Consider the following 27,662-nt stretch of genomic DNA (forward strand, 5'->3'; position numbering starts at 1 on the left):
TGTCTGGCATGATGGCGGATGCATCATATTGCGCCATGCTTGTCTTGATAAAAAATTTTAAATTAATCGCGACTCGCATGACCAAAATTGCGTTTTTTTTACTAAAAATTGTAGAATGCTAAAGTCGATTTTTTTTCTATTGGTAAATCAGAATATTTTTCCTATGAATCCAATGTTGACGTCTTTAGATTGCGCTTACTTCTAGTTATTTTTTGGGGGGTTGATTGCGTAGTGCCGATTTGCTAATATGGAGACCCAGATGGTCTTGTAAATGAGGGGTTCGCACACACTGTTATTATTGGCGTCTTTAAAATGGGGTCTATTCTTGGAATCGAAGAACTGTGCATACTTTTAACATGCCTATTTCTTTTCCATTTAAACTTACTACACTGAATGTTTCATTATATGCTCAGGTGTATCAAGTTGGAATAGATTAATTCTGTACGTGTGGTCAAAGTTTTTACTTGTTGTATGGTTAAAGTCTCATTGGATTTAGTGGTTTGGTTGTCGATTCTCGGAATATCATAATGGAATGTATTGCGAAGTTTGACTTTCAAGCAACCGCTTGTGACGAATTGAGCTTTCGGAAAAATGATGTTTTGAAAGTGAGATTTGTTATCAATATTATAATAAGTTTTTTATTATTATCAATATTCTTCTTTGAAAACTTGCAAGCAAACGTTGTTCGATAGATTAGAATTGTGCGATTTGTAACTTTTGATGTTTTGAAGGAGACTACTTTGATTTTGCTTAAAAATATGGTAATGAGTTCAAACAAAATGTAGTTCGTCCAATCATTCAATTTAGTAAGTTTAGCTCAGTGTTCTCAACTTTTATGACCGGGAGCCTCTTCAAAGAGTTGCAATATTTGTGCCTTCTGCTATACTATAAAAGTACCTAATTTGCTTTAACACAGTTATTCTATGTGTCATCTATACTGATGATAAAAATCCTACAAATGAATAAATTCATTGCAGTCGAAAAATTAAACAAATCACAGTTGATTCACTTTTAATTATTGTAGTATTGCGAATAGTACATAATGAAAGTCTTTTCTCCTGAACTCCAGAGAAGCTCTCATTGGCCCTCAAATATGCACAGTCTGAAAAACTCTGATCTAATCTATGAAACAAGTTTGAAACTTTTGGGTTGAACCTTGTAAGAAAAGAGTTTTGAATCTTTTCAAGCTCGTTAGTAATGCTTCAATTTTGGAATATATTGAATAAATCCATGAAATTACCTACCGTAATGATTATACCATGTTATAATTTTTAAATTTAGAATGATATTCTTCTTTATGTTTGAGAATGTGAAACCCTCATTTTTGTCATGGAGTCGTTATTACATGAACCCCTAAAATGAAAATGATATGGTCCAAAAAGGATCAAGGCATTGTTTATTACTGGATTGTTTATTTGTGGAAAAAACAATATCAGAATCAGTGTTGTTTTTAAGTGAATACCATTTTGATTTTTGATGATTTGCGGGGCGGATATTTCATTTATTTAATTAACAACAGTAAAATATAACAGTTTTGAATATCATTTAATTTAGACCATGTCGTTTGGGCTTTTTTTATCAGAATATTCAATCTTTTGAAAAAAACAACATTCAAACCATATTATTTGGGCTTTTCAATCTTAATATTCAATTCAATTTTTGTTTATTTTCATAAAATAAATTTATATACTGTTTACTTTATCAACAATTGAACATCTTGCCATATCTGGGCAGGCAGCAGTTTGTGATTTCTCAATCTTCTGTTACTCACAAGGCACAACGAGGTCAGGAAGTTGTCTTTGATAATATGTATTGTCCAAGCAGGATATTGGCTTCATTGGTCACCTTATGGAAAATATTTGCTCACTTATTTATATTCCTCTTATTTATGTGCCATACATATAAATTATGTTATCCAATGCTCGATATAACTGGGAATTATGCTTGGTAAACCCATTATTGGGAGGGTACTTATGATAATACTATATTTACCACTGTGACTCATTCTCTGATGTTTCCATGAGGTGACATACCTACCTAGATAGCTGTGCTGATATGTATACCAGCATAACAAAGGAAATGAAAGCATTATTTGACTTGTGATGCTTAGTGAACACCTGTAAAATGATAGCCTATTCTACAGCCTAAATGAAAAAACAGCATAAATTTGATAACAAATTTATATATTTACATCATATTTTGTACAAATTTGAAAGCATCATTAGTGCTTAATATTTTAATTTTATGTCCATGATAGAGATTGTTGTAAACTCTCCATGTTTAATATTTTTCTATGCTGCTGGATAAAAAATTGAGGTTAGCAACACTGCTTAATTCGATCCTCATAGGTAAATAAGTTTATTTTTGTCTTATAATGTTTAGAATAAGATATCGTGTCGAAATGTGTTACATACTGATACTATAGTCTTTATCACACCCTACAGTACACACCTACCTATATAATATAAATCACAGTCCTAGTATCAAACTCCACAAATTGTGAGATTTGTCTATATCGAAATGTTTATTAAATATTTTTACAAATATATAAGAATACAGTTAGCTTTTTTTAACAAATATTAATAAACTAACTATTCCTGTATTGGTATGTATAAGGAATGTAGTGCATATGGGTTACAACAGTAAAAAATCACCGCTATAGGTAGCCGTAAAATAATAATTTACCAAAATACGAAAGGCAGAATTTTAAAACTTGAATTAGTTGTATAACTCACTGTATCCATATCCAGAACTTACTATTACTAAAGTACAAGCCATAAATTTACATATTTGGTCATGAGTAATTTTTCGAAAATAAGCTACTTTGATATTACTGCCTAACCACAAGTATTTGTGTGTAATATTTTTTTCCATATTAGCGTGCATTTGGAGCTCTATTATAAATAGCAAACCAATATCTTTGAATGAATATAATAAAAATAAAGGTTATTACTGGTATTAGTTATGTAAAATTGTTATTATATTTTGATAATTTAACATTGATTTGATAGTAAACGAATATTAATACAATTTCAGCTCCATTACTTTGCCATTGAAAATAGAATTTGATATTTTTCACCGGCCTTCAGATTTTTGTTTCTATTTTTTTTTTGACAATTCAAATAGAGATTGATTATCGGTACCTATCGATAGTTCACCTTTTTATTGTATCAGTACTTCTGTTTATTCCTATTTAAGAAAAATGTGATCACCTTACTGGATATTGATTTTATAAAGATTACATGTGAAATAGTAATACATGAATAATAATACCTAATGATATCTATCGATGGGGAATTTATTTTAACAGAGCGTCACTGAAAGGTATATAGGTGAAAATGTTTTGAAGGGGCGTGTGTGAACAGTGTTCCCTTGCTTTCAGTGCTCATGATTTTTAATTATAAAATAAGAAAAAAATTAACATGAATTTACTATTTTTATTTTAATTCTGATACATTTAACCGGCATTGAAACTGATATATATATTACAATCATACTTGGTCGTCTGTGTGTTATAATCTTGCTGCCTATAAGCCTGTTGTAAATATGACTAATCATGATGCAACCAATAGCTAGCCTAGAAACAGACTATTGAATCCTATCCTATCATTTTAGCAAGCTATGATTTTCTGTTCCAAAAATAGTATCCTATATGTGAGATAAGCTGGTACTTGAAATAAAACACTGTTGCTACAAAGCCAAGCAACAGTCAGTAATATCATTATAACTGTAAATTTCACCACGGAAATCTCCACAGTGATGATACATGAATACAAATCAGATACAACATGACCTATAAACCACTTATTATTCACACCGAAAAGAATGTAATTATTCTGGTATTCTGCGTTGTGAATGAATTTCATTATGACCAATCTAACAATTCTCTAATTGAATTCACTTGTACATTTCCTTTTATCAGATGAGAAAGCTGTTACATAATGTGATGACAAAAGAATGTTTATTTAATACGTATGTGAATACGAATGTTATCCATATGTCCAATTATATAATTCAACATAAAGAAAATTTTGTAATGGAATGGGCCTTTCCCATCCCCATAACACTTGGGTTGCCTATTTTTTCTGTAAAATTGGTCAAGTTTTAAATCTATGCACTATGTTTTTTTTTGTTATATAAATATGATTCATAGGAATAGTGAGGTCACTTTCATAGGATAATGTTTTCAATTTTTCCATTTCATATTTTCAATCATAATTTTTTATGTGAATTAATTCAACATTCTTGAAAGGCATTTCAATTTTATTTCCAAGTCGAGAGTGGTAGGACATCACTAGTTAACTATGTCCACCACAATGCTTGATTGACTGCCAAAGCAATTTCGGCAAATTACAGTTTTACAAAAATATCAAAGAAACGGTTATTAAAAACCCAATGAAACTAATTTCTTCATTCTGGTTTATACATGGCATAAATGAAAGTATCTCAGTATTCAAATTAACATATTATTATTCATGTATATTGCAGCAGTGAAACCAAGTTAGTTTATGTCACATTTTCCAGAAATGGACTTTTTTGATCTTCCTCATTATGAACCGGGGGTCATCCTTTAGTCTAGGCAAAGCTGTACCTGTTTTAGTGATTTATGTCCATTTTTAGGTTTGGCTGTGCATATCTGATAATTCCCAAAATGCAATTTTCCAAAAGCACAAAAAATGGCCTATGATAATTTGGTTAGACTGTGGTAGGTAGCAGTGGCCCCTTGTACAGAGCCTTATTCAGAGTGAATGACTAAAACGCCTCTTAAACATTACATAATACCATTTATATATTTAAAAGACCACCTAGTTTTAGAATAAGAGCCAATGATATTTCCATTATAAAAATGTTTATTTCTAGTAAATATGTCAAGCACCTTAGAATTCGGCAAAAAACAGAACATAATCACCACTTCCTCTACAAAAGAGTACTATACGCTATAAATAGATTTCTGTAAAATCCCTGAATTGGGTTTTTCATATAAGTACGGTACATTTGGGCGGATGTGAATAAAGCACCCTGCTGTATATTGAAGCATTTAAAAACTTACAGCATCTAGTTTATGCTAATTTTTCAATCCACATAAAGTCCAGGAGTAGGTTCATACTTGAATAAAGTAGCCTACTGTATATCTTTTATTCACTATCCTGAAATGCAAGTTACGTTCTTCTTGCTTTATATCTTAGTATATTCATTGATCTCTTAAACATATTTATTTACCATCCAGGTATTGAACACAGAAGATGACAGAAATTGGTGCAAAGCTGAAGTTGATGGAAGAAGTGGTTTCATTCCAAAGAATTATATCGATATTAAACCAAACTAGTAAGTATTATATCATTTTAAAAGAGATCTAATCCAAGACTGGTCAATAAAACAGATTTTATCATTGTTTAGTGACAACCGCAGCTGTCTATACATTTTTTGTGTCGCGACCGCTTTCGAGTGATATAATAATCTAATCTAAATGTTCAATAATTGATATTTAATAAAAGAGTGTTTCTCTAAAATGCAGGCAATTGAAATACTTGTTTTGTGAAATAAATTGGCACTCTATTTGCTATTAGTATTACCTATTAGTATACATGATAACCTTGACTCAAAATTTTTCACTACCTAACTAAGCAATTGCAATGAAATATTTGAGGGGCCATCAGCCCTACCTTCCTTGTGTTAGTGCCTTTGATGTTGTTGTTTGGCAGTTAGAGATTTTTGTACTGAGCCTTGGTCAGACAGTTTAGGAAGACTATGTGAACCCATTAGCTCTTTATATAAGCAACATCTTGTATAGGTAGAGACTTTTTTAAGCTATGGTGGTCATAAAATTTTGACAATATGTATTTCTGAGAAGGCTCCAGAATGTTGACTTATTTATGTAGCTTTCAATACAGGGTTTTCAAAACAAAGGGCAGATGATTACTTTAAAATATCTGACAAAAAAACAAGTACTATTTTAGTTGATATATAATCAATCATAGTTTGGTGGCAATATTCTACAAAATATTTCACTTAAAAGTTTTAGGGGTTTTGAAATTGATAATTATACGTTTTTCTCAAAACAACTTTTTCAAGTTTCATCATTTATTATGATAATAATGATATCTATACTTTTGTGAATGTTTGCAAATTTTAACTTATTTGTTAGATAAACAATTATTTCAATTTTGCCATAAACTTATCCAAATGTTTATCCTGTACTTGATATTCAAAATTAAAGTATTACAATAAATGTGGTATCGTACACAATTTCACGTATTTAAAACATTATTTTCTGAATGCTGTCGTCTTGACGTACCATCGTTAGATTCATTCGCTGTGAGCGCTTGTTTATTATGTGTCTTGTTAAGGAATGTGACATAACCTCTGCTTAAGTCTATTCTTTTATAAATAGAAGATTAATCTGATGAAAAGCGATGAAACTTTATAATACTATATCAAAATAGCTCGGTATTTCAGGAATTTCAATTTGTATGGATTTATATTTCAGAAAAATCATGAAATAAGCATTGTGACATTTGTGAGGGTGTTCATATTTGAATGGTTTAGTGTTCGGTAATTATTTTTAAAGTTTAATTTTCATAGAATTGGTATATTATATATAGCAAGCAGTTAGTGCCAGACTTATTAATAATAATACTTGCATAACTCATATGAATCAAATTTACTATAGTTTTCTGAACTATATCATTCGTCCCTTACAAACTGTGCATGTATTACTTTTGATATATATTTTTTCTACAGTGAAATCAGGACCTAAATAAAGTCTTCACCAAAATTACAATATTCATAAAAAAAATCTAAAAGTAATGACATAGGATTCCCTGAAAACACCATTGTTGAATAATTTTACATTTGAGTTTTTTTTTATAAAAAATTGTACATCTCAAATATCATTTATATTGGTTTTAATATGATCTTTCACTATTGAATTTCCAATAAATCAAGTATTATAATACACTGGCAAATATCATCGAAATATTTGTGTAGGCCAGTGACTTTCTGATTAATTTTGAATACTTTTGTATGAAAAATGTGATTCTGTACGGTGTACCTTTGCCATTGGCGTCTCTTTCCAATCGAATTCTGGCTTATTTACCTTCCGATAACTTTAAAAATCCATCAAAACAATTTTCTATTTTAATTTTTCAGCAAATGCTATGATATACAATGATTAATCTGTCTTTTATTGAGCATGATACAGTTTCGGATAAATTTGATATTCCAAATTCAAAAATATTCCAGAATTGTTAATCATTCAGTTTTGGTTCAACACAACTCAAATTTCATATTGGCATCAATTTTAGAAATGCACAATATTAGTGTACATAATTAATGTCTCCAACCAACCTAACTTCGAAACTTTAATTGCTAGTTTCATGTTTAATAACATATTCCTTTACAACATCTAAGTCTATATAATTATCATATGTACATTCCTGGGGGTGATCCAACAACATTTTTATCATAGCCTTATTGCCATATTGTAACGCAATGAAGCATCAATAGTAATTTAGTGTATAAATCATTTGTGCTATGTAATATGCCTGAAGGCAGGGAAGCCCTAGTAACACAAGAATATAACTTTATGATGTAGCAGAAAGAATTGCGTATATTTCATTTCCTTGTATGGTTTCACTATCACACTGCATATTCAGAATCACCGCTTGTATTAAAATGTGATATTGTTCATTATGTATATTATGTAAGATGGAAATCACTTGTGATGGACTTTTTTAATTATACTATTGAATGAAATTGATGAGATTTGAAACTGGCGTTTTAAAAATAGTGATCATAAAAGATTTTTTTTTATAAATTGATGTCCATTACAGAACATCTTGGTCTAATCAAAGTTTGCAACATAGGTTTTTATCCTCTGGGAAGTTCAGAACACTTTGGCCATTAATGGAGTTATGGTACTGTTAAATCGTAGGCAAATTTTCCCCCTTTATTCTGATTGCCTGCCCTCATAGTTTTTTGAGTTTTTTTCAAACATGGTCTTGATGTTCAATTCATTATGTTAATAAATAGTATATTCATTTGAGATAGAGACAACTAATTATAAATTTTTGACGAATTATATAATTTTGTGTTGAATGTTCGGCACCCTACAGCTGTCGCTTGACGATCAAAAGTAACTGTTAATTACCATAAATGACTAAGGTCGGCTAACCATAATAACCATCCCTATCTTTCACCACGTCAATACCACCAAAGTCTATCAGGCTGAAATTTCAAATTGTCTCAGATATGTTAAATCAGAAAGACCATATCCCTATTTCCTTTAATAACTTCTTATATTAGTTACTGATTATTACCGGTTATAAGTCTTGTTATGTAAAGCACATGGAAAGATGTGTTTAATATAGAACAGGGGTCTTTGAGAGGATGAATACCACCCACAACACATTTTATTTACTCTTTGAGACCTTATTATTTATGATAAATAAAGCTGCATGGAGGATAATGACCTAAGAATATGACTTGAAGAGGGTGGCAATGCTTACTCAGCTATACAGTAATATCACAATACATGAACGTCACAGTGAAGTGACAATACAGTTTCTATATCTGGCAGCTACTAGTATTGTTCATGTGATCAAGTTTCTGCGTTGTGTATTACGTTACACAAATTTACATCTAATATATTATAGTTTTTACAATTTTTAATACTGCTTCCAATATATGGCAATGGGGTATTATTAAATCCTTTAGTCATGACTCGTATATCTATTCTAGTATATTTTGTCCAGAGATTTTAGATAGTCTTTTTATCTTGATAGTATAGTCTCTTTATTTGGAACATTTGAAATAACCCCAACTGAAAAAAAGTTCTTGATTTTCAACTTCGTGATTTAAATATTAATGTGTAACAATATTCTTTCAGTTACAAAATCTTATTATAATTATAATAATAGTTGACCACATACTCTGAAATAATATCTATCAATTCTTTTTATAGCTTGTGATAAATAGGCGACTGTTTTTAGTCGAGCCTGTTTCAAAAAGATTTTTGATATCCTACACAAAGACACAATTAATTGCTGTAAGCCCATGGAGTGCATCAATTTCATTATGAATGTCCATACAGAGAGAGAGATTTATTATTTTGTCAACCAAAAAATATAGTCATCAATAAAATAGCAACAGCAATAAAATTGTTTTGATATTGACAGGAGGGAACAATACGACCATATGGTCATCAAGGTACAGAAACCCGGTTAGTTTTAGAAGGTTGAAATTTGCTTACAGCAATGAACCTATGCCAACTTAGTAGAATTGAGTTATTGAAACAGAATCTCAAACTGAAAGCTTGTGATATCCTAAACTGATAGTCTTATTGCATCGATCAGGTTTGATCAATGATGCAGTAGATGAGTAGATAAGATTTATGAGATAAGCCCTATCTGCATATTGGGTTTCAACTTGAAACCTTATTGTACAGTATGTTAGCAATTTTTGAAAACATAAAAACTAGAATAATATAGTTTCGAAAGCCCACCAATGAAATAAAAAATGAAATATAAATTTCATGATTGTTAGATTGAACTGAAGATTTTCAAAATTGTTAATAGTTTGCATTACGAAGGCATAAAAAATCCTATAAAAAAACACAGAGGAGATTTTGGCGAGCTTTGTTGGCCGACGTTTTTACCCAAGGGATTTAAACTGTTCAAGAGCGCAAGTGTTATTTTTCAAAATATAATAAAACATTGAACCTAATGCCAATCCTTAATTGATATTTTATGCTACCTGCATGGGAAATGTACCAGTATATACGGTAATTCTATGTATATCTTGAATTTTTTTGGCAAATACATTTTCAACAGGAATGCTCATCCAATAATATGAAATCATGCTCCGACTTTTTTTTGAGAAAATCAAATATATCAGTTTTGAATTTCATATAGGTATACATTTACAGTAACTGTTATCTATACCTTGAATTCCAGATCAAATATTAGTGCAATCAATTTTGCAATAGGCGTTAGTGGTGTGTGAAAATCCGATTCGAATCCGTTCAGTCATATTTATTCAAATTCGGTAGGCTAATCAAGTTGTAATTGGCAATGGACCAATCGTTATGGATTGTAAAAATGAATCCGATTCCATACGGACAATATGTTATAATTTAATGAATTTAGTGGGAGTATATTGAAAATCCAAATGGCAATAACAGTGCGGATTCTGAGAAGCGATGTCTGATTCCCCAAACGTTATTGTCACAACAGTTGATCCTTAAGCCTGCAAATTGAATTAAAGCGGAACTGACCGAACGCCAATTAATATTTATGCGTATTTATAACATAATTCAAGTTGTTTTTTTGTTTTCAGTTGGTATCATGGGCGTATTTCAAGACTAGAAGCTGAGAATATACTCGGACAAAAGCCTCTACCAGACGGAGCATTTTTAATTCGTGAAAGCGAAAGTTCCCCAGGCGACTTCTCTCTCTCAGTCAAGTAAGTAAAACATTAACAACAACGATGGTTTTCAAGCTGCCCAAGTCTGGGAGATATATAATACAAACCAACTATGCTTGGATTATCCACTAATCACGCTTGACTCATTCTATTCGGGTTTGTTGTTAGCTCAAATATGTCCATATTTATTTTGTCCCAACAAAGGGCCTTTTGTAAATAAGACTTAAGTATTATATAAATGTTTTAGTAGAAGGTTCTGTTTTCCTGTTGTCTGTGCAAACCATCTCTCAAGTTTTCGTTTGAATATTATATGTACTGTGCAAAATATCAAGATAAGGGTCTCTTTTGCTAGTTGTGAATTTTTTATCCTTTAGCCCATTTTACTAATTAGATTGTATTAAAAAGGGTAATAGAAAAGTTAATACATATTTTTGGAATACTGAATTGGATGAGCAAAAGTTAATTTATTGCAAAATTGATTTAAAAATTTCCAAAATGACTAAATTCCTACAGCATTTAATTGTGGATACCTGAAATTATACGGGGAGGTGGGAACATTTAAAGTATCTTGCTGTACTCTAAGCAAGCTAAATAAATGAACACGAATTGTAGCTCTCTCTAATTGTTCTGGGACGCTATCTGTATGTGTAAAATTAAAAATGTAAAGTACTACGTACTACGTTGGTGTCAGTTAGCTTGAGCCACTTAGTGGATAATGCTGTCTTCTCAATTCGATAAGATTTGATATAAATTAAAAATGATCAATTTCACAGTATTATCTAAATGTAATTGTTCAACTTGTTCCCTCTGATGAGTGATGAACACAAATTTTACTTGAAAAATCATGTGATTATTTATAACATGAATTACTTGGGTGACTTTTTATATTTACTAAAAACAAATCCTGACTGACTTACCTATGATGTGTAATGAAACAGTTGTTTAAACGTTAAAAATTCTGCAATCTTAATTATATTAAAATTCTATTTCAGATATGGTGATGGAGTCCAACATTTCAAAGTCCTTCGAGATGGTGCCGGTAAATATTTTCTATGGGTCGTCAAATTCAATTCACTAAACGATTTGATCGATTACCATCGTACTCAGACCATATCCAGAACACAAAAAATCCTTCTCAAAGATGTTCCACTGGAGGTATCTATTTTCAAATTTTTAAAGGCAGCTGGAATAATTCTAAGAGGGTATACGGAATTTTTAAAAAAAGGTTACGGATTAGAGATGCGCCAAAAATCTAGGGGAATGAAATGTTTGAGAAAATATATTTTTCATGAATCTGAATGGTCTTGATATTTTTTCTAAAATTCATCATTTTGTAGGTGAATTTATAATTCGTGAATATAGTACAATCAAATTTTCCATCTATCACAATTCTGTGGCAAAATCAAAATTGATTATAAAACAGCATTCTAGATTACTAGCCAATTCATACATTGATAATTCTATTAATAAGGATAACTCAAAAAATTTGTGTTTTCTTAATTCAAACACTCACCATAATTATATATGGCGTGTCTATATTTTAAGTATGTTCTATCTACAATCTGGGCTGGTAAAAGGTGGGATTGACTTAATCCTCTGGAGTTTCGATTCTGGGAAATGGCTTTAATTAAGATAACTAAAATTGGCTTCTTTCCCCTTGGTCAACCAATGTTTTCTCAAATTTCATCAAAATATAGGGTTAGAAATTCCAAAGCAATTTTAAGGATATCCTCTTGGGCCACTGCCTCTTGTGTGCACAATGTAGGATTTTTCATCATTCATAAAATTGATTTGATTTTTTGTTATCATTTTTCAGCAAGTAATAATATTGTAACCAGAACAAATTTTTAAGAGTGATGCATGTTTGCACATTTCACAGGTTTTAGGCCTTTTGGGGTCACACCGACTGACACGGTTGATGCCAACCATATCATTTGATCTTGCATATTATGTGTCTATTCCTATCTATCTATGGCTAATAAGAACCCTATGTTATAGCCAAACTTCGTGAAAGTTATGGTTACAAAACGCGATTAGAACATGTTCAAAGAAAATATTTCATCATAGTGGTCCATGCAATAATAACAGCTGATAATTACAAATTGATGATAGGTTTTTATTAGTAATAAATTTTTAATTGAGACCTCCCATAGTTGTTGGCCACAGAGAAATTATTCAAACTGAAAGCTACCAATAGAAATGCCCCTGGGCACAACTTTCATTCGATTTTCGTAGCTTTATATCATTTCATTTAGAGATTAGCCAACAATATAGCACATATGTGACTTTTATTTCATGCTGTTCGCAAGGCCGATTGCTGTGCTTTTATTTTATTGAATTCCTATGTTTTGTGTGTTCTTTGGTTTTAGATCTGTAGCATAATTAAACTGAAATTTGCTATTCTAAGTTGATTCACATTATAAAATTTTCGTTTAAGCAAATTCAAACATAACAGCTTCCAGAATGTTGAAAAATAAAACAGGAAAATCTTTGAGGAACAATTGAATCGAATAAAAATGCTCAAAAATCACCATTGATTCTTTGAATGTTTTCCTAATTCTATAAGATAATTTTTAAACTTTTTTGATACAAGTTTGGTTGATTGTGAAAATGACAATTTTTGAAGTAAAGATATATCTTACCAATATTTGAACATTAGGTTTGTTTAGACCAGGGGTTCTCAACCTTTTCTCTGTTAAGTACCCCCCGAGTCACAAAACGCGAATCCCAGGTTGAGAACCCCTGGTTTAGACGCTCGTCGCACAAAACATGTTTCACAAACTCTTAAAGATATTTAATTAAAACATATTTTCCATGAGATATTTTGCATCCTTGACAAATTTTTACACGCTTATGCACAATGAGAATATGGATGAAACAGGTGAAATTAGGGATATCCAAGCTAATAGAATGTTAGGATAATTTCAAAATCAATAACGTGATATTTAAATTCATGATTTTAGCAATAATTTAGGATAGTTTCATTTATTAAAGTAAATAAAGCCTCATTCTTGCATTTGTTTGATTTCTGAAAACTGAAAAATGAAGAACCAATCAAATCATTGTTCATTTGCTGAATATCGAAACCTGAACCCACACAATAGGCACATATGTTTTTTTTTGAAAATGACCCTATTTAGAATATATTCTATACTCGAAAATATTACGGAATCATCATTCTGTTTTGGCCATCTCGTAGGGAAAGATATTGAGGTATTCACAACCCTAATATGTAAAATGTTGTAAATTCTGAATTTATTTTCGAATGTTACCACGGTAATCAATGTCCATGAAGCATGACTGTGTTAGAGTGTTTTTCTCTCTCATTTTCGTTAATTTGCAAGCAAGTGATGACATACATTGAATTTTATTTCGAAAAGTGTGAAAAAAGACTTGATTTTGCATAAAGTTTTTGAAATTTCGATCAGTTTTTTTTGTACGAAATGAATTTTTTGACATCGCTCCATCTGGAACTTCGCAATTTCAAATATTTTTGAGATTGTAGTAATCATATAATTTGAATAATTGATTTGATTATCAAAATAAATATTCAATGAGTTTTTTTGATAAAGAAATTCAATAATTGATATTTATTACATGCACTCATTGCACATTAGGCATCATGGCAATTGGTCGTTTTTATGTTTATTAAAACATGACCAAGTGCAAAATCTGAAATAATTTCTCACGTATGATTATACATAGAAAAACACCCACAGCTGTTTATGTACATGTTTTTCTATCACTAATTTGGTGAATAGCTCATTAAACGAGTACCCCTCTCCATCTACACAATTGATTGTTAAATCTTGAAGTAGAATAGAACCATTGGTATTTTTTAGTCTAAAGGACACCCATCTGATCAGGGTCCCAAGCCAGGAGACTTATCAAGACCAGGAGCCGAGAATCACAATATGCTGCAGGTTGATCAATTTTACATCTCTTGTTTATTGTAGAATAAAACATTCATTGGTGGTAATTTAGTGGCTTCATTTAGTAACAGTTTTTGCTTTAGAATGTTGCATATTCACTACACATTGTTCCAAAAAGCTACATATTTACTGTTTCTTCATTCAAATTCCCTGTATAAAGAATTTAATTTTAACCTGGAAAATGTTTTTTTTTCCTTGTTTCATGGTCTATCTGTCGAAAAATACTGAAATGAAAATAGTGTTTGAATTAGTTTGGTAGTAGGGTGATAAAAATCAGTTATTAGCGTACTTTGTATTTAAAAAAAATGTATTTCATATATTAGATATCTTCTTAAATTGTTCTATTTCAATGTTCTGAAAAAGTTGAAAATGCAGACTAATAATGTTAACCAGTTTACTTAGTGGTTTTTATCAGCCTGACATATTTCTAATTTATTATTCTCCAGAATGATAAGAAGTAAATATTCTTGCAATTGAATGTTTTAATATTAAGTATGAATGAATTTGATTTAAACATCATTTAGAAAATCCATATTCTAACAGTTTATAATTCTAGTACTCTGGTTCTAGTCAATTCTGGTTGCTAGGATGTTTCTGAAATATAGGATGGTAATAATTCCTAGTTTCATTTGGATATCTCCATTCCTGATATCCAGTATTTTTGTCGTATTACTTGGTTTATTTCAGCAGTTGATAGCTGAAGTACCATTTGTAAAAAAACGATATTCATCCATTCATGTCTATTTGCTCTCATTGTACCATCAAGTCACAGGTTGTATAATTGTGTAATGAATAGGATTATATTACCGTATGTATCGTCCTGTAGTACCAAAGTCATATCCATGACAATAGTCATGAACCCCAAGGAATAGTTTACCAAGGAATAGTTTAGGAATAATGAGATGTTGGTAAAATGCGCTTTACTCTTTAACCAATGGAGTGGGGTAATAGTCCAAGGCGGTTGTCAAGAAAGGAGGCATATTGACAATACTTTCTTCACATTTATGCCACTATGATATGATTTTTTTTCCTTGTGTATAAACTCGAAAAAATTTTCTTCCATTGCTTTGCTTTGGTATGCTGCAAGATTACCAGCAGAAAAAGTAATGAAAGACAGCTGCTATTAACGAATAACAATTTATGAACACCTTCAAGGTGTTTTATAATTGACATAGGAATTTATCATTGAAATTAATCGCAATGATTAAGAAAATTCAATAAATTAAAATGAAAAATTGTACTTTCATACCGATAGCTCTTTCATTTTCAAATAACCTTCAACCAACATACTGGGATCATTTGTTATTCTTGGTTGGGAACAAAATTCAAATGTTTCATTTAGTATTATAGAATTTCCTCATTCATTTCCTTCCTGAACAAATAGTATAGATTATTATCTATTCTTGTTATTGGCCAGGTCATTTATGAAAATAGTAATTTCTCTTTTCTGCCCCAAATTGATTTTTTTGGAAAATTGTTTATTTTGAATTTCATTTACACTATCAATCATAATTCAATTAAATTTCCATCGAATATTTATTTACATTTCTTGCCCACAGCTAAGCTACCTTATAAAAAAATGTAGTACCGGTAATTGTACTTTTACCATATACTACTATTGGAACTTGATAACTTTTTTGTGCTGAATAGTACTTCATATTTTGGTGCTCTTTTTGAAAAGAACTTTGCATGGACTACTTTTTCTTGGATATACTCTGGGTGATGTGAAGGGCATACATTCATATTCCTAACTTTATTTGCATGATGATCAGCGTGTAATGAACTAAAATTTAAAAGAATTCAAATAATATTTTATTCCTAAAATACCTATGAATTCATTGAAAGTACATCATTATGTATCACAAATGAATTTAAATCAGAATATGAAATATTGGAATTAAGTTAACATAAAACAAATTTCAAACAGTTATGAATTCTTCTTCTGGCGTGTTCCTGTGTCACTGCCCCTCGGTGTTGGTGATTTTCTTGAAAAAGGTTATTACAGCAGTAGTTATTTCAATGAAAATAAATATTTCTCGAAGTTTTAAGTGGTTATTAATAAGTATGTATGTAATGTGTTTTTTATCCTCCTTTTCCTGAAATTTTCAAGAAATGATGATCACTTAGTCGGAACCTGAATTGGCTATGTCCATTACCAGGAACAAATTATACTAATGTTGTTATTGTCCATCACTCATGTCAGATTTTATAGTTGAAAAATGTGAAAAACAAAGTGAATTTGTATCCACAAATCACTATCATGTCTTTTTCTATTCTGAAAAATAGGCATTGACATTTATTGGCAATAAAACTACATGGGGCAATAAAAACCCCGATTACATTTGAAACAAGGTTGCTAATGGTAAGATTTGGCTGGGATTCATTTATGCAATTTAAAAGATGTCTTATCACTTTGTTGGTGTTGATCTCTTTGCATTTGGGTGATCTTTGGAGAACTTTTGTCAAAGGATGTTTTATAAATAAGACTTGCATATTAGGAAATCACAGAAGCAATCTGAATTTCAGTATTGCACGGTATGCATTTCATTTCTAATATCTTAAATAAAATGAAATGAAAATTTTTTTGTCATCTGCAACCTTTTTTCTATGTATTTTTGGAGTGTACGCAGCTTTGTCCCCCAAATTGATCACAATCAAAAGTTATCATGTTTTGATGTAAGAAAATGCATATAGGTATATCTACGATATAGAGGTTTTAAGGGATTTCGCAAGAACGCATACATTGCACCCTAGTCAACATTTTTCCGTCATTTAGTGCTGAACAATGCTAATTTATCTAATCTGCCAAGTAGAAGATTTTGAGATACAATAGTATAAGATTAGTCTTGTCATTGCTTTGGGTGTTGCTGTCATAAAGCTTATATTATAAAACCACTTGTCACCAATAATACAATTAACAATTTTCATAATGTAACTATCTCATGCAGTATTTCTCCATGAATTCTTGCTTACTGCTTTCACTTATCCAACTTCTCCACTCATTCTTGTCATAAATGCACAATAGATAGTAGTTCATTTCTGAGATTTACAGTGTCATATTCATGACAAAGTGTGCATCGTATCAAAAGAATTGGCTGAGATTTGAAAGTAAAAATTTGGAACCTTGCTTGGCTAACTACCATTAAATTATTTAAAATTTCCTAATGAATGCTCTGTACTCTGTAGTACTAGTTTCTCTGTCATAATAGGACGAGAAATTTTGTTCTTTTACTTATAAATTTGTAACAAATGTAATTACGTATGTGCAGTTTCAATGTTTTTGTCTTGTTTTTATTATCAAACTCCTTTTATTTTATTTTCTTAAGAATCATAGGTATACTTCTTTTATATGTTAGGATTAGAAATCCCTGACTTCTTCAATAGTAGTTTTGAGATAACATTTTCCTTTCATGCTCGGTGCACATTTTATTAAAATACATGGTTAAAATTCAAATACTGATGTTTGGACATGAGTATTCATTGAAAAAGTTGACTTTTTTGCTTTTAGAATTTTAGCGTGACTGCTATTTATGATTTTACTCCGCAAGAGCATGGTGAACTTCCTTTCAAGCGACATGAAGTGATTACAGTTATAGATTGGAGCGACGAGCATTGGTGGCGGGGCAAGCTTCAAGGCCGAACCGGAATCTTTCCTAATAACTATGTCTCTGTCAAGCAAGATGTTGTCGATCGACTTCGAAGAGCCGGATATAACGTTCCCAACAATACCATCGCAAAACCATGATAATCCTAAAAATCGCAGACAAGAAAAAAAAATCAGGGTGGACTATAATAATCCATGCTTTTTTTACACTTGTTAGGATTTGTTGGTTCGTGAAAGCATGTGCATGGATGAGTCGTGCCTCACAGGTACGAATCATCCATGCACCATGCTTGAACGAACATAAACTGGATATGAAAATTCAAATATTATCTCAAAATAATTTTCTGAAATTGACCTGACAGTTAGTATTTCACCCTGAGTGATCCATTTTTAGCTCTTTAGGTTTTTGAATGTCCAATTCCAGCAGACGAAGAAGCAATTCAAACAATTGTATGCAATATACTTTGGTGTAAGTAGGCACCATAATTTTTAGAAAGCTTTCTCTATTTCCAGAGTGTTTCGGCATAGTTGATAGCATAATTTCAGCATGTACAACATTCTAATTGCCATTTTTATATTAAAAAGTCGGCAGTCACAACAGCCTGCCAAATAATATAACTCTGTCTGTACTAGAATTTTTTTTGAAAGGAAGAGAGTTTTAATGGTTTTTGAGTTTTTTCATCGAGAAATATATTGGGTAGATCTACGTATCTTCTTTCTTAACCATACCAATCAACTTTGTGAATGACTTTTGAGTTTTGGTATTCCTATGTTATACTACAAAAAAAATTGTAAAATTGATGCTAGATTTTCTTTTTTACTGTTAGGATTTCTTGTTCTCTCAAATTGATTCATTAATATTATTCTCTCATTCATAATCTCGTGTACAGTTCTCATCTAATTAATTGTTATTATGTCTGTTCTTGTTTCTCTTTTCCTCATTTATCAAATTATGAATGATAATAATGATATATTGTAATTTAGAATACTTATCACCGTTACATATGTCGATTCTATTCTTGAATTTTTTATTTCTCTCACTCATTTCAACTCATGTAAAATGACTCGAAAGTTTGTTAACGACAAAATCTCAAAATGAGGCAGTTTTTATGTCTCAAATCTATCGGTTTCATTCCCTTCATCTGGAAAACATCAACTTGAACGGATATTATAAAATGTTTCGAATAAGCTGAAAACAGTGGCGTATCTAGGGTGTGGCAGCCATGGCCGGTGCCAAGGACGCCGTTCGAACAAGGAATAAACTATTTCAAATTGGAAATAACCGAAACTAGTATTTTTACTCAAATGGTAACTCACAAGTATCTCATTTCAATAACAGTCATTATAAATTGTCAACCAACTATCAAGAGGGTGGGGCGCCTTTTTGAACTTTACAATGGGCGCCAATTTGAGTAGATATGTTACTGGCTGCAAAATGCGGTAAAAAATTAATAAAAAATGCTTAAAGAATTTGGTTTATTAAAATCACTGTTTGATTTCACAAATTTACTTAAAATTCAACATAAATTATGATAATTCTGCAAAATAATTTATTTAGGACTCTGGACACGAATATGTATGTATTGGTAAGCCTATACGTTAATCATTGAAAATGTGCTAGTTGGAAGAAGTTATCAAAATCATATCTCCCTGTTTTGAGGAGTTTCACTTACCTCCAAACTGCACTGTTTTAAAATAAAATATCACTCTATATAATTTGCTGTATTTCTTGACTTTTTGTGAACGAATCAGTTTTTAATATAAGAATTTTCAACGCCTTGCCAATAATGACCATGAAAATCAAAGCATATTCTATATGAACATCCTTATTTCCATGTGTTTCATATTTATCAATAGGTGTATGCTTGTCACCATCAAATTGGTATGAGATATGGATCCTGAGTGTATTTTTATATATGCATATCCAGCCTCTTAATAATTCTTAGTGATCTACTTATATTTTCATTTGCATATTCCGAAAAATCTATCATGTTTTAATTTGGTTATGTATTCCAATAATTTCTGCCGGCAAACTAGGTGATTGTATGTAACTCAGTCAAAGGTTGAATTGTATAAGCTATTGTTGAATTTGAATACTAGATACTTTAAATATTTTTCAAACATGTTTCATGTATTGTTTGTCGATCATGAATTTGATACGGATAATTTTTTATGTGGGACTGGTGAAGTAAAAATAAGTTTTTTCAGGTTACACGTTACAGTGTCCAAATACAGCAATATGTCAATGGGGTGATTTCAACAATTTTAATTTCACAGTACACTGTCAAGGATTCTTTTTGAGATTTGGTTTTCAGTTAGGACATTTTTAAAGCTGCCGCTTGGAGATGGTCGAATCTTGTTTACAAATGACTTTATTGCCTTCTATTATAAACTGCTATGGTTATAGTTGCCACAAAAGTTGTCTCAATAATACCATGTATAGTGATAATTGTAAATATAATATTTGTGTATTATTGTACATTGAGCTTATGATATATAGAGTGAGTTGGTGGCAGTGTCCTGATAACTAATGAAAAAGGTGGTTATGAAATTGCTCTGTTTAAATCATGGTTACACGCTCTCCCTAGATAGAGAAATGTTATTTGTATGAGAGTTTTTGTTGTAATGTGCCTGGTCATGGTGAATTAAGACGAGATTTAACGCTTTTTGGGAGATCCCGGTGCATTTTAGGTGAATGTATAAGTGTGATGTGGTCGTTACTTCTCGCTTTTTCTATTAAAATCGGGTAGGAGTATACATATTTGATACACGAATAATTTTTGTTTGTGTATTTTATACAAGCTATGAAAATCGCAAGCGCTAAAACAGCCACAAGGCGATAAGAAAGATAATTTTATATTTATCCCAGGAATATCAGCCTCCGACCGCCTTCGTACGGCGAACAAGGCCTTTCGGCAGATTCCGATCAAATCAGGGTGTGAAAATGCTAGTCTATCAATTATTCGATTCTTCACATCCCTTTAAATCCCTCAACAAGCATAAAGTACACATTAACGATCAACGAAATAAAGTTTTTTTTAAACGCACGAACAAAAAGTTTGGGAACCGCTTGTTTACGTGAGAACTGCGTCATGTGTCTGTCTGATTACAAAAGTTAGGGGAAAATATTGGAGCTGTGTAGTGTCATTTTTACATATATATTTACATTTATTAAAATGGGCTTTATGCAGCATCTTTTTAGATCGTTTAAATGGTTTTATTGTCGTATGATTTGTACATAGTTGCTTGGAAAAATTCCAGTACGACCATCCAAGATTCCTGACCACCAAGACAGGTCCGATGTATCGTCGATCTTAATAAGATCTCCTCTTTTGAAACCCAATTCGCCTTCTTCCTTCACAATAAAGTCAAACAATGCTCTTCCCATACATTTGAAATTAACCTGAAATACAGTATTAGGAATAGAACAAATGGTAGAAAATCCGCAGAACATTAATTCCAGTGGAAAAAATAATATTTTTCCATATATATATATATACATCACAATCTTTCAGGTAAATCGTCTGTGATCTCGATACGGAAGCTGCTCGGTGGTACTCCACAAGCTGATTCAAAGAGTTGAATTTGACAACCCATAAAAAATATTTTCCAGCTCCATCTCGCAATACCTTGAAGTGTTGAACACTGTTCCCAAGCCTGAATAGGTGCATCAAAAATAACAATAAGTATCGACATCATCGGTCATTTGGTTAGTTATTTATCGGAGGACAGTCAGGCGCGATCGAAGTTTTAGATACAAATGCACAGCGAAGGTTGAATGCACGGTACGACCAAGTGGACTGAAAATTAATCGAAAAACTAACATTCAAAAAATAGTTCAAAACAACAGTCGCGAAAATGTTTGATAATAGCAAGAAGAGCTCATTTTTGAAATCGAGGATTTTACAAAAATTATTCTTTGCTTCAATGTATGGAGACGAGTCGACCAAGTGGCCAATATGGTCATCGTAATATTAGGAAAATTCCAGCCAAATATTTAATCAATTGTACCGTTGTAATATGAAGATATGCCAATAAATAATAAACACCATTAAAATTTGGAAGAAAATACAGGTCCCACAGGAACTTGTGATAGAATTTGAAATTAAGAAGAGCATTTCGGCTACTCCTGCCATTTGTAGTACTGAATATTTGGAGTCGATTGGTCCCTCAGATGGCGAGAGAAGCGATTTTTCACAACAATAATAGGCCTAATAAAAACAACAACAATTTACCAAAACAATTCACTTCAGAACAATAAACAACGCCATCACGTGAATAATACTTGGAAATGTAGATTTTTAATGTTTACTTACTTGACCGACAAACTGAAGTCTCCAGCGGTACTCTCACTATCACGAATCAAAAACGCCCCGTCCAGTGTTTGCTGGATAAGAAAACTGTCTGCTTCCACCCTTTTGATTTTACCATAATACCAACTGTCAAAAAGAGACGCGTTAAACGCTCATATACCGTACATAAATTTATATAATACACGTCAATAGCAAGTTTTCGAACACCTATTCGTTTTATTTTAACTAACTGATAGTGTCAGAATGCATATATGCTCTATGTCTATGGCCTATTCCAGGGGTGGCCAAACCCTTGGCACTCGTGCCGAATCTGGCAGTCGGTGGCACGCGAGCCTATTTATTCGGCACGCGAGCAGGAACTCGGAAACACGACCATTCTCCTTCAGATAAAATGTTTCAAGACTCTAAATTATCTGATGATACTCGGTGTTCGTTTATTCATTATCGTTTAACAATCCGTTATTTATTCAAACTCTTTTTTTGTGTTTTCATGACATATGGCTACAAAGAAATATATTATGACGTAACAAATGAGTGAGCTCTCGAGAAGAGCGCAGCATTCACTTGGCTACATTCTTACATAATATATTTCGTCTGCGTAAAGTTAATGTTGGTTAAAGTTACGTGGTAACTTACTGTTATAAATTGATTACGAAACAATTATAAGCGATAGAGAAGCGAATACAAGAGAGGAGTGTAGAAAACGAACTATTGCGTGCTTGGGATGCCATTACCGAAAAATTTTCCTGTCTGAAAAAATATACAACTGCATTACTCGGTGACCGTACATTTGAACCCATTGGTATATCCACGGGTTCAATCTATATGCGGGTGCTAGAACCCATGGGTCAGGGTGAGTATGAGTTCAAATATCCATAGATGCAATAGTATGCAGGTGCAATTGTCATGGGTTCAAATGTACGTGGGTTCAAATGTAATGGAACCGCATTACTCTCCTTGTTTTCATCTACATATGCTTGTGAATCTCTGTTCTCAGTTATGAACTTTATTAAGTCTCGTAATAGGATTAGCCTGAAAGATGAAACCAGTAGTTCGTGTATTTTTCTTAAAGTTATAAAATATAAACCCAATGTAAAATCTCTATCAGCGGTAATGCAGCAGCAGAAGTCTCACTGATAATAGAATAAGAAAAGTAATCAAATCTATTTGTCGGACTGATATTTCCCCGAATAGTAAATCTGTCTGTAGCCTACATGTTTAAAAGATTTGTTATTGTGTTGTTTTTAATTTTGGTCGGCACTCGGAAGAATTTTGTCAATAAACTTAACCGATTTTGGCGCGCGAGCCGAAAAAGGTTCTCCACCCCTGGCCTATGCAGTCAGTTCGCAGTTACTTACCAGTAGACTTTAAGCATGTGAGGTCAGCTACGGACTAGGTAGTTGCTAACAGAAATGTTTTTTAGTGAATTTCAGCATTTTTAAGTAGACACACGCATTCAGCAGGTATGTACTTGAGCGAATACGCATTATACATACATTTTTAAACTGACTTTTATCCATCTTTGATATAATATCAGCATCGAAGCTTTGAAGTGAAATAGATTTGGTCTAACCTGAATGGTTTCATTTGTACATAATTTTTTGGAATAAACCCTTCTCTGCCATTCTGCTCAGCTTTGTACCAATTTTTGTCATCAGTTGTGTTTAGTACCTTCACGAAAAGAAAATTATTTCATCATTCATCTTTTCATTCGTTTTTAATTTGGAACTCTGTTAAGCAGACTATTCATTGCTTATTGTAATTGCAGCGAATGAGAGTTTTTGAAGCCAGATATCGCAGTATCTGTGACTTATCGCAAAGTTAAGTTTTTTGAAACAAGACAATCTAATCTAAAATAAATTATCCCCAATTTGAAACATTATTTACTTTTCCATGGATTCAATTATTATTGAGTTTTTTCCCAACCATACGCAATATTCTGTAAAATTCAATAATAATATTTAATAAAATACCAAAATTCAAGGAAGCAATATGATATTGTGATGCAATTTAACTTCAACCTCCATTATTTGCTAGGCAATTATAAAATATATTTAATTTATATGGATAATAAATAATTTTTTGTAAAAATAGTTCATATTACTTTCAAAATAGTTCCTTTACGGAAACTCAATTCATCTTCTTTTGTTCCTTCAAAATCATGCAGAGCAACGCCTTCCATTTTAGTACTCGTATTGGATGTATTTAAATATATATAAATTTTATATATATATATATATATAAAGACAAACTGTAAAATATATGCAAATTCATTAACATGTCGAAAGTTATTGTATACGCGCAGATAGCTTTTTTCTTAACTCTTATGTAATTTCAAGCGAATTCTGAAAAAAATAACAAGTTGTACATGGGAAGGTACAAAAATGTATGGAAGCCAGAGAGCGAAAGTATCATTACTTATGAACACACAGATCATTTCCATACGTACCCGAATTAAGCCGAGTTTCAAATTCCCCAGATTCCGAAAAAAATCCAAGTCATTTCATTGTCCCAGTTGTTTTTCAGTAAAAAAGATCGGTGAGTTATTATTATCGACAAAACGTAGTGCAACATCATTATACGAAATACCAGCAAAATTACAATAATTCATAATGCAGTAGTAACAACCTCAAAAAATCATAATTATGAATCATATGATATTTCTGATTGTATGACTTCGTAACACTATATTCATATATGTTCAAAAAACCTTCACAAACTTAAACGTACTCGCAAGAATGAGAGTCAATTGAATACATTGATGCAAAACTACATAAGCAAAATGAAGAATTATTTCTTTTCGACATTTTTAATAGAGACGGGAGTTTGCTGCTTCACTTATGAGTGTGTATACACAACCAAAATGTTTTATGAATGAAACACTAATATATATTCTTTATGGGTCGTTTCACATAGTCGCTGCAAATAAAGACGTAGGCTACAATCAATCACTGATGAGCAATATTACAATATTAGCAATTTGTAGAATGACAAAAGTGTTTCCGATTTGTAATAGCTCTGCACATTACATTTAATAAGAGGTGAGAAGTGTAGAATTTAAATGTGAGATTTTTAACTTACGATATTCGACATAATTGAGATCATCGAGTTTATCACCTAGGTCTCCAATAAATTAACTTTGTCTTGAAAATAGTCAATCAAGTTCTTATTAACCAAATAAAAACTTCATATCAGTCGCAGTCAACTTTTCTCGCAAGCCATCTCTTTTCTAGAGTATATATATATATAAACTGGTATATCCAACTATCGTCAAACCCACATATATCCAGTTTTTCATCTATATAGCCCATTATACTCAAATGCCCTAATTACTGTTTAATTACAGTGGACTAGCTTTTAATACCCAGAACAGAATAAATAAATAATAGTGTCATTGTTTGCTACGGGGGAATATATATTATTCACCATCCATTAGAATATTGCGACGCCCTTCGGCATATTGCATCCGAATTCAATTTGCGGTCCACTACATCTAATCACCCTAATGAAATTAAATCATAATGATGTTATGCTGAATACCCGATTCTGGATAAAATTATATATATTTGTGTGTGTGTGTGTTATTGCCTGCCTGCTATTTTTTGTCATATAACCCTAAGAACATCGAATATAATCTCGTTGCTACGCTTTGGAGCACTTCGCCTTGCGTGTCATGCTCATGCTTATAACAGAATATACATCCTACATTTCGACACATAATATGAGAGTAATTTAGACTACACACAAATATATTAGAAGCAGATCAGTACACTACAAATAATTAAAATTATAACGAAGCAATTCGCTATGTGCATTTTATTGGGGACGTCAATTTCTACTTTACCTTCCACAATAAAATTATGGTCTTTTACAGTGTAGCCTACACGTGAGTTAATTGCATGAGTTTTCCGTCCGCAATCATGATTGTATCCGAAACAAACGACCATTTGAAAACCAAAATTAGGTATGAAATCGTTTGTCGTAAGTGTTATTAACATCATAAACGTAACGAGCATTGTTAGTTTGAGAACACAAAAGCGAAAATTGCTAATTTCTATTTTGAATCCTGGTACAGCTAAATTCTTCATTTTCCATTAGGCTATACTATAAAGTCACATTATTGAATATTTTTCCGTATGAATATCCAAAACTAAATTCTAATTCGAAAATCTTTTTTATAGACTATCTTTTATATAGATTATTGTGTGTTGCACGAGTTAGCAGCGCCCTTGTATATATTTGATATAATGTTGCTGCCTATTATCTAATAACACCCCTTCAAAATAAATTTATTTGATTTATTATTTTTTCGCTTTTCTATTTCTCTTTCATCGTCACAAAGTTGTCAGTCAAATCTATCCTTTTTATTAGTGCGTCGTTACGAAAGTGTCAATCGATTCTACTTTTGGCTAATTTGTTAGGATAGAATGACATGTAATATTAATCCAATAATGATATTTGAATAAATGTATTTATAACTAACACTATTCATTTTCCCACGACGCAAATGCTAATCTATACATCTTTTCCATAACGTGAGTCATTTTGCTCCTATCTTAATCAAATGTTTCGTCAATCAAATCAGATTAGACTTTCCTAATATTACAGGGTTGTGAGGTTATTTTTTTAGTTCGTCGTTAGGTTAGGCTATCGCTGCAACTTCTAACTTATAAATAAATATGAATATAATGCAAAATAAATATGAATAAATGCCAAGCATTTTGCCTAAATCTAATGGTAATTGCCAGAACTTTCCTATGCAAAATCAAGGGTTTCAGTGGAACCCAAGAAATTTTAAAATGTTGGGTATTTCTATATGTGAAAATGATGCTGACTTTTATACTGTTAACCTTTTGCCAAAACTTCAAAAAATAAATGTGGTTGCACAAATGTGGTCCAAAAGAAATCTTGATTTTCTTGGAAAAATCACTGTTATCAAGTCCTTAGTGTTGAGCTTACTGGTCTATGTAATATCTGTCTTACCAGTAAGACTGCCCAACAATTTTATACCAGAAGTGAATAAGATATGCTATGAATTTTTATGGGGTTCAAAGTGGGAGAGAATTAAACGCAATACATTACGTGCATCCATAAAGGAAGTTTGGAATGATGTGGAATCATTTTTTATCAGTCAAAAACTAAGATGGGTTAAACTTTATTTTATGGAAATGTATATCCAGATGGAATGTTTGTTAAAAACATTACTTCAAGATGTTTGAGAGATACCCTTTACTATTGGTATGTTTTCAAAACCAAAGTTATTAGTGATGTGAATCATTTGCATGAACCACTGTGGTTTAATAGGAAGATATCCTATCGAGGAAAACTTTTTTATTTGGATAATTGGATTAGAAAAAAATACATATTTTATTGTAGACATCTGTGATTCTA

The 27,662-nt window shown here is 31.5% G+C and overlaps 2 protein-coding genes across 3 annotated transcripts; one reads left to right on the forward strand and one right to left on the reverse strand.

Moving 5' to 3' along the window:
- Positions 1–414: 414 nt before the first annotated feature.
- Positions 415–20,437, forward strand: LOC120339177 (growth factor receptor-bound protein 2-like). Of its 2 annotated transcripts, XM_039407260.2 has the most exons (6): positions 415–605; positions 5,228–5,325; positions 10,336–10,461; positions 11,415–11,577; positions 14,265–14,345; positions 17,863–20,437. In XM_039407260.2, exons 1-6 carry the CDS (start codon positions 528–530, stop codon positions 18,097–18,099), a joined length of 783 nt encoding a protein of 260 aa, XP_039263194.1. In that variant the 5' UTR covers positions 415–527; the 3' UTR covers positions 18,100–20,437. The 2 variants fall into 2 exon arrangements, with proteins under 2 accessions (XP_039263194.1, XP_039263202.1); XM_039407268.2 differs by lacking the exon at positions 14,265–14,345.
- A 660-nt stretch (positions 20,438–21,097) lies between these two features.
- On the reverse strand, positions 21,098–24,506 carry LOC120339230 (growth factor receptor-bound protein 2-like). The gene is made up of 5 exons (XM_039407316.2): positions 24,376–24,506; positions 23,845–23,942; positions 22,275–22,397; positions 21,459–21,615; positions 21,098–21,361 (listed from the first exon to the last, which is right to left on the reverse strand). The coding sequence occupies exons 1-5, from the start codon at positions 24,451–24,453 to the stop codon at positions 21,176–21,178; spliced, it is 642 nt and encodes a 213-aa protein (XP_039263250.2). The 5' UTR covers positions 24,454–24,506; the 3' UTR covers positions 21,098–21,175.
- Between the last annotated feature and the right edge of the window lie 3,156 nt (positions 24,507–27,662).

The sequence above is a fragment of the Styela clava genome, chromosome 1 (assembly GCF_964204865.1).
Source record: "Styela clava chromosome 1, kaStyClav1.hap1.2, whole genome shotgun sequence".
Taxonomy (NCBI): domain Eukaryota; kingdom Metazoa; phylum Chordata; class Ascidiacea; order Stolidobranchia; family Styelidae; genus Styela; species Styela clava.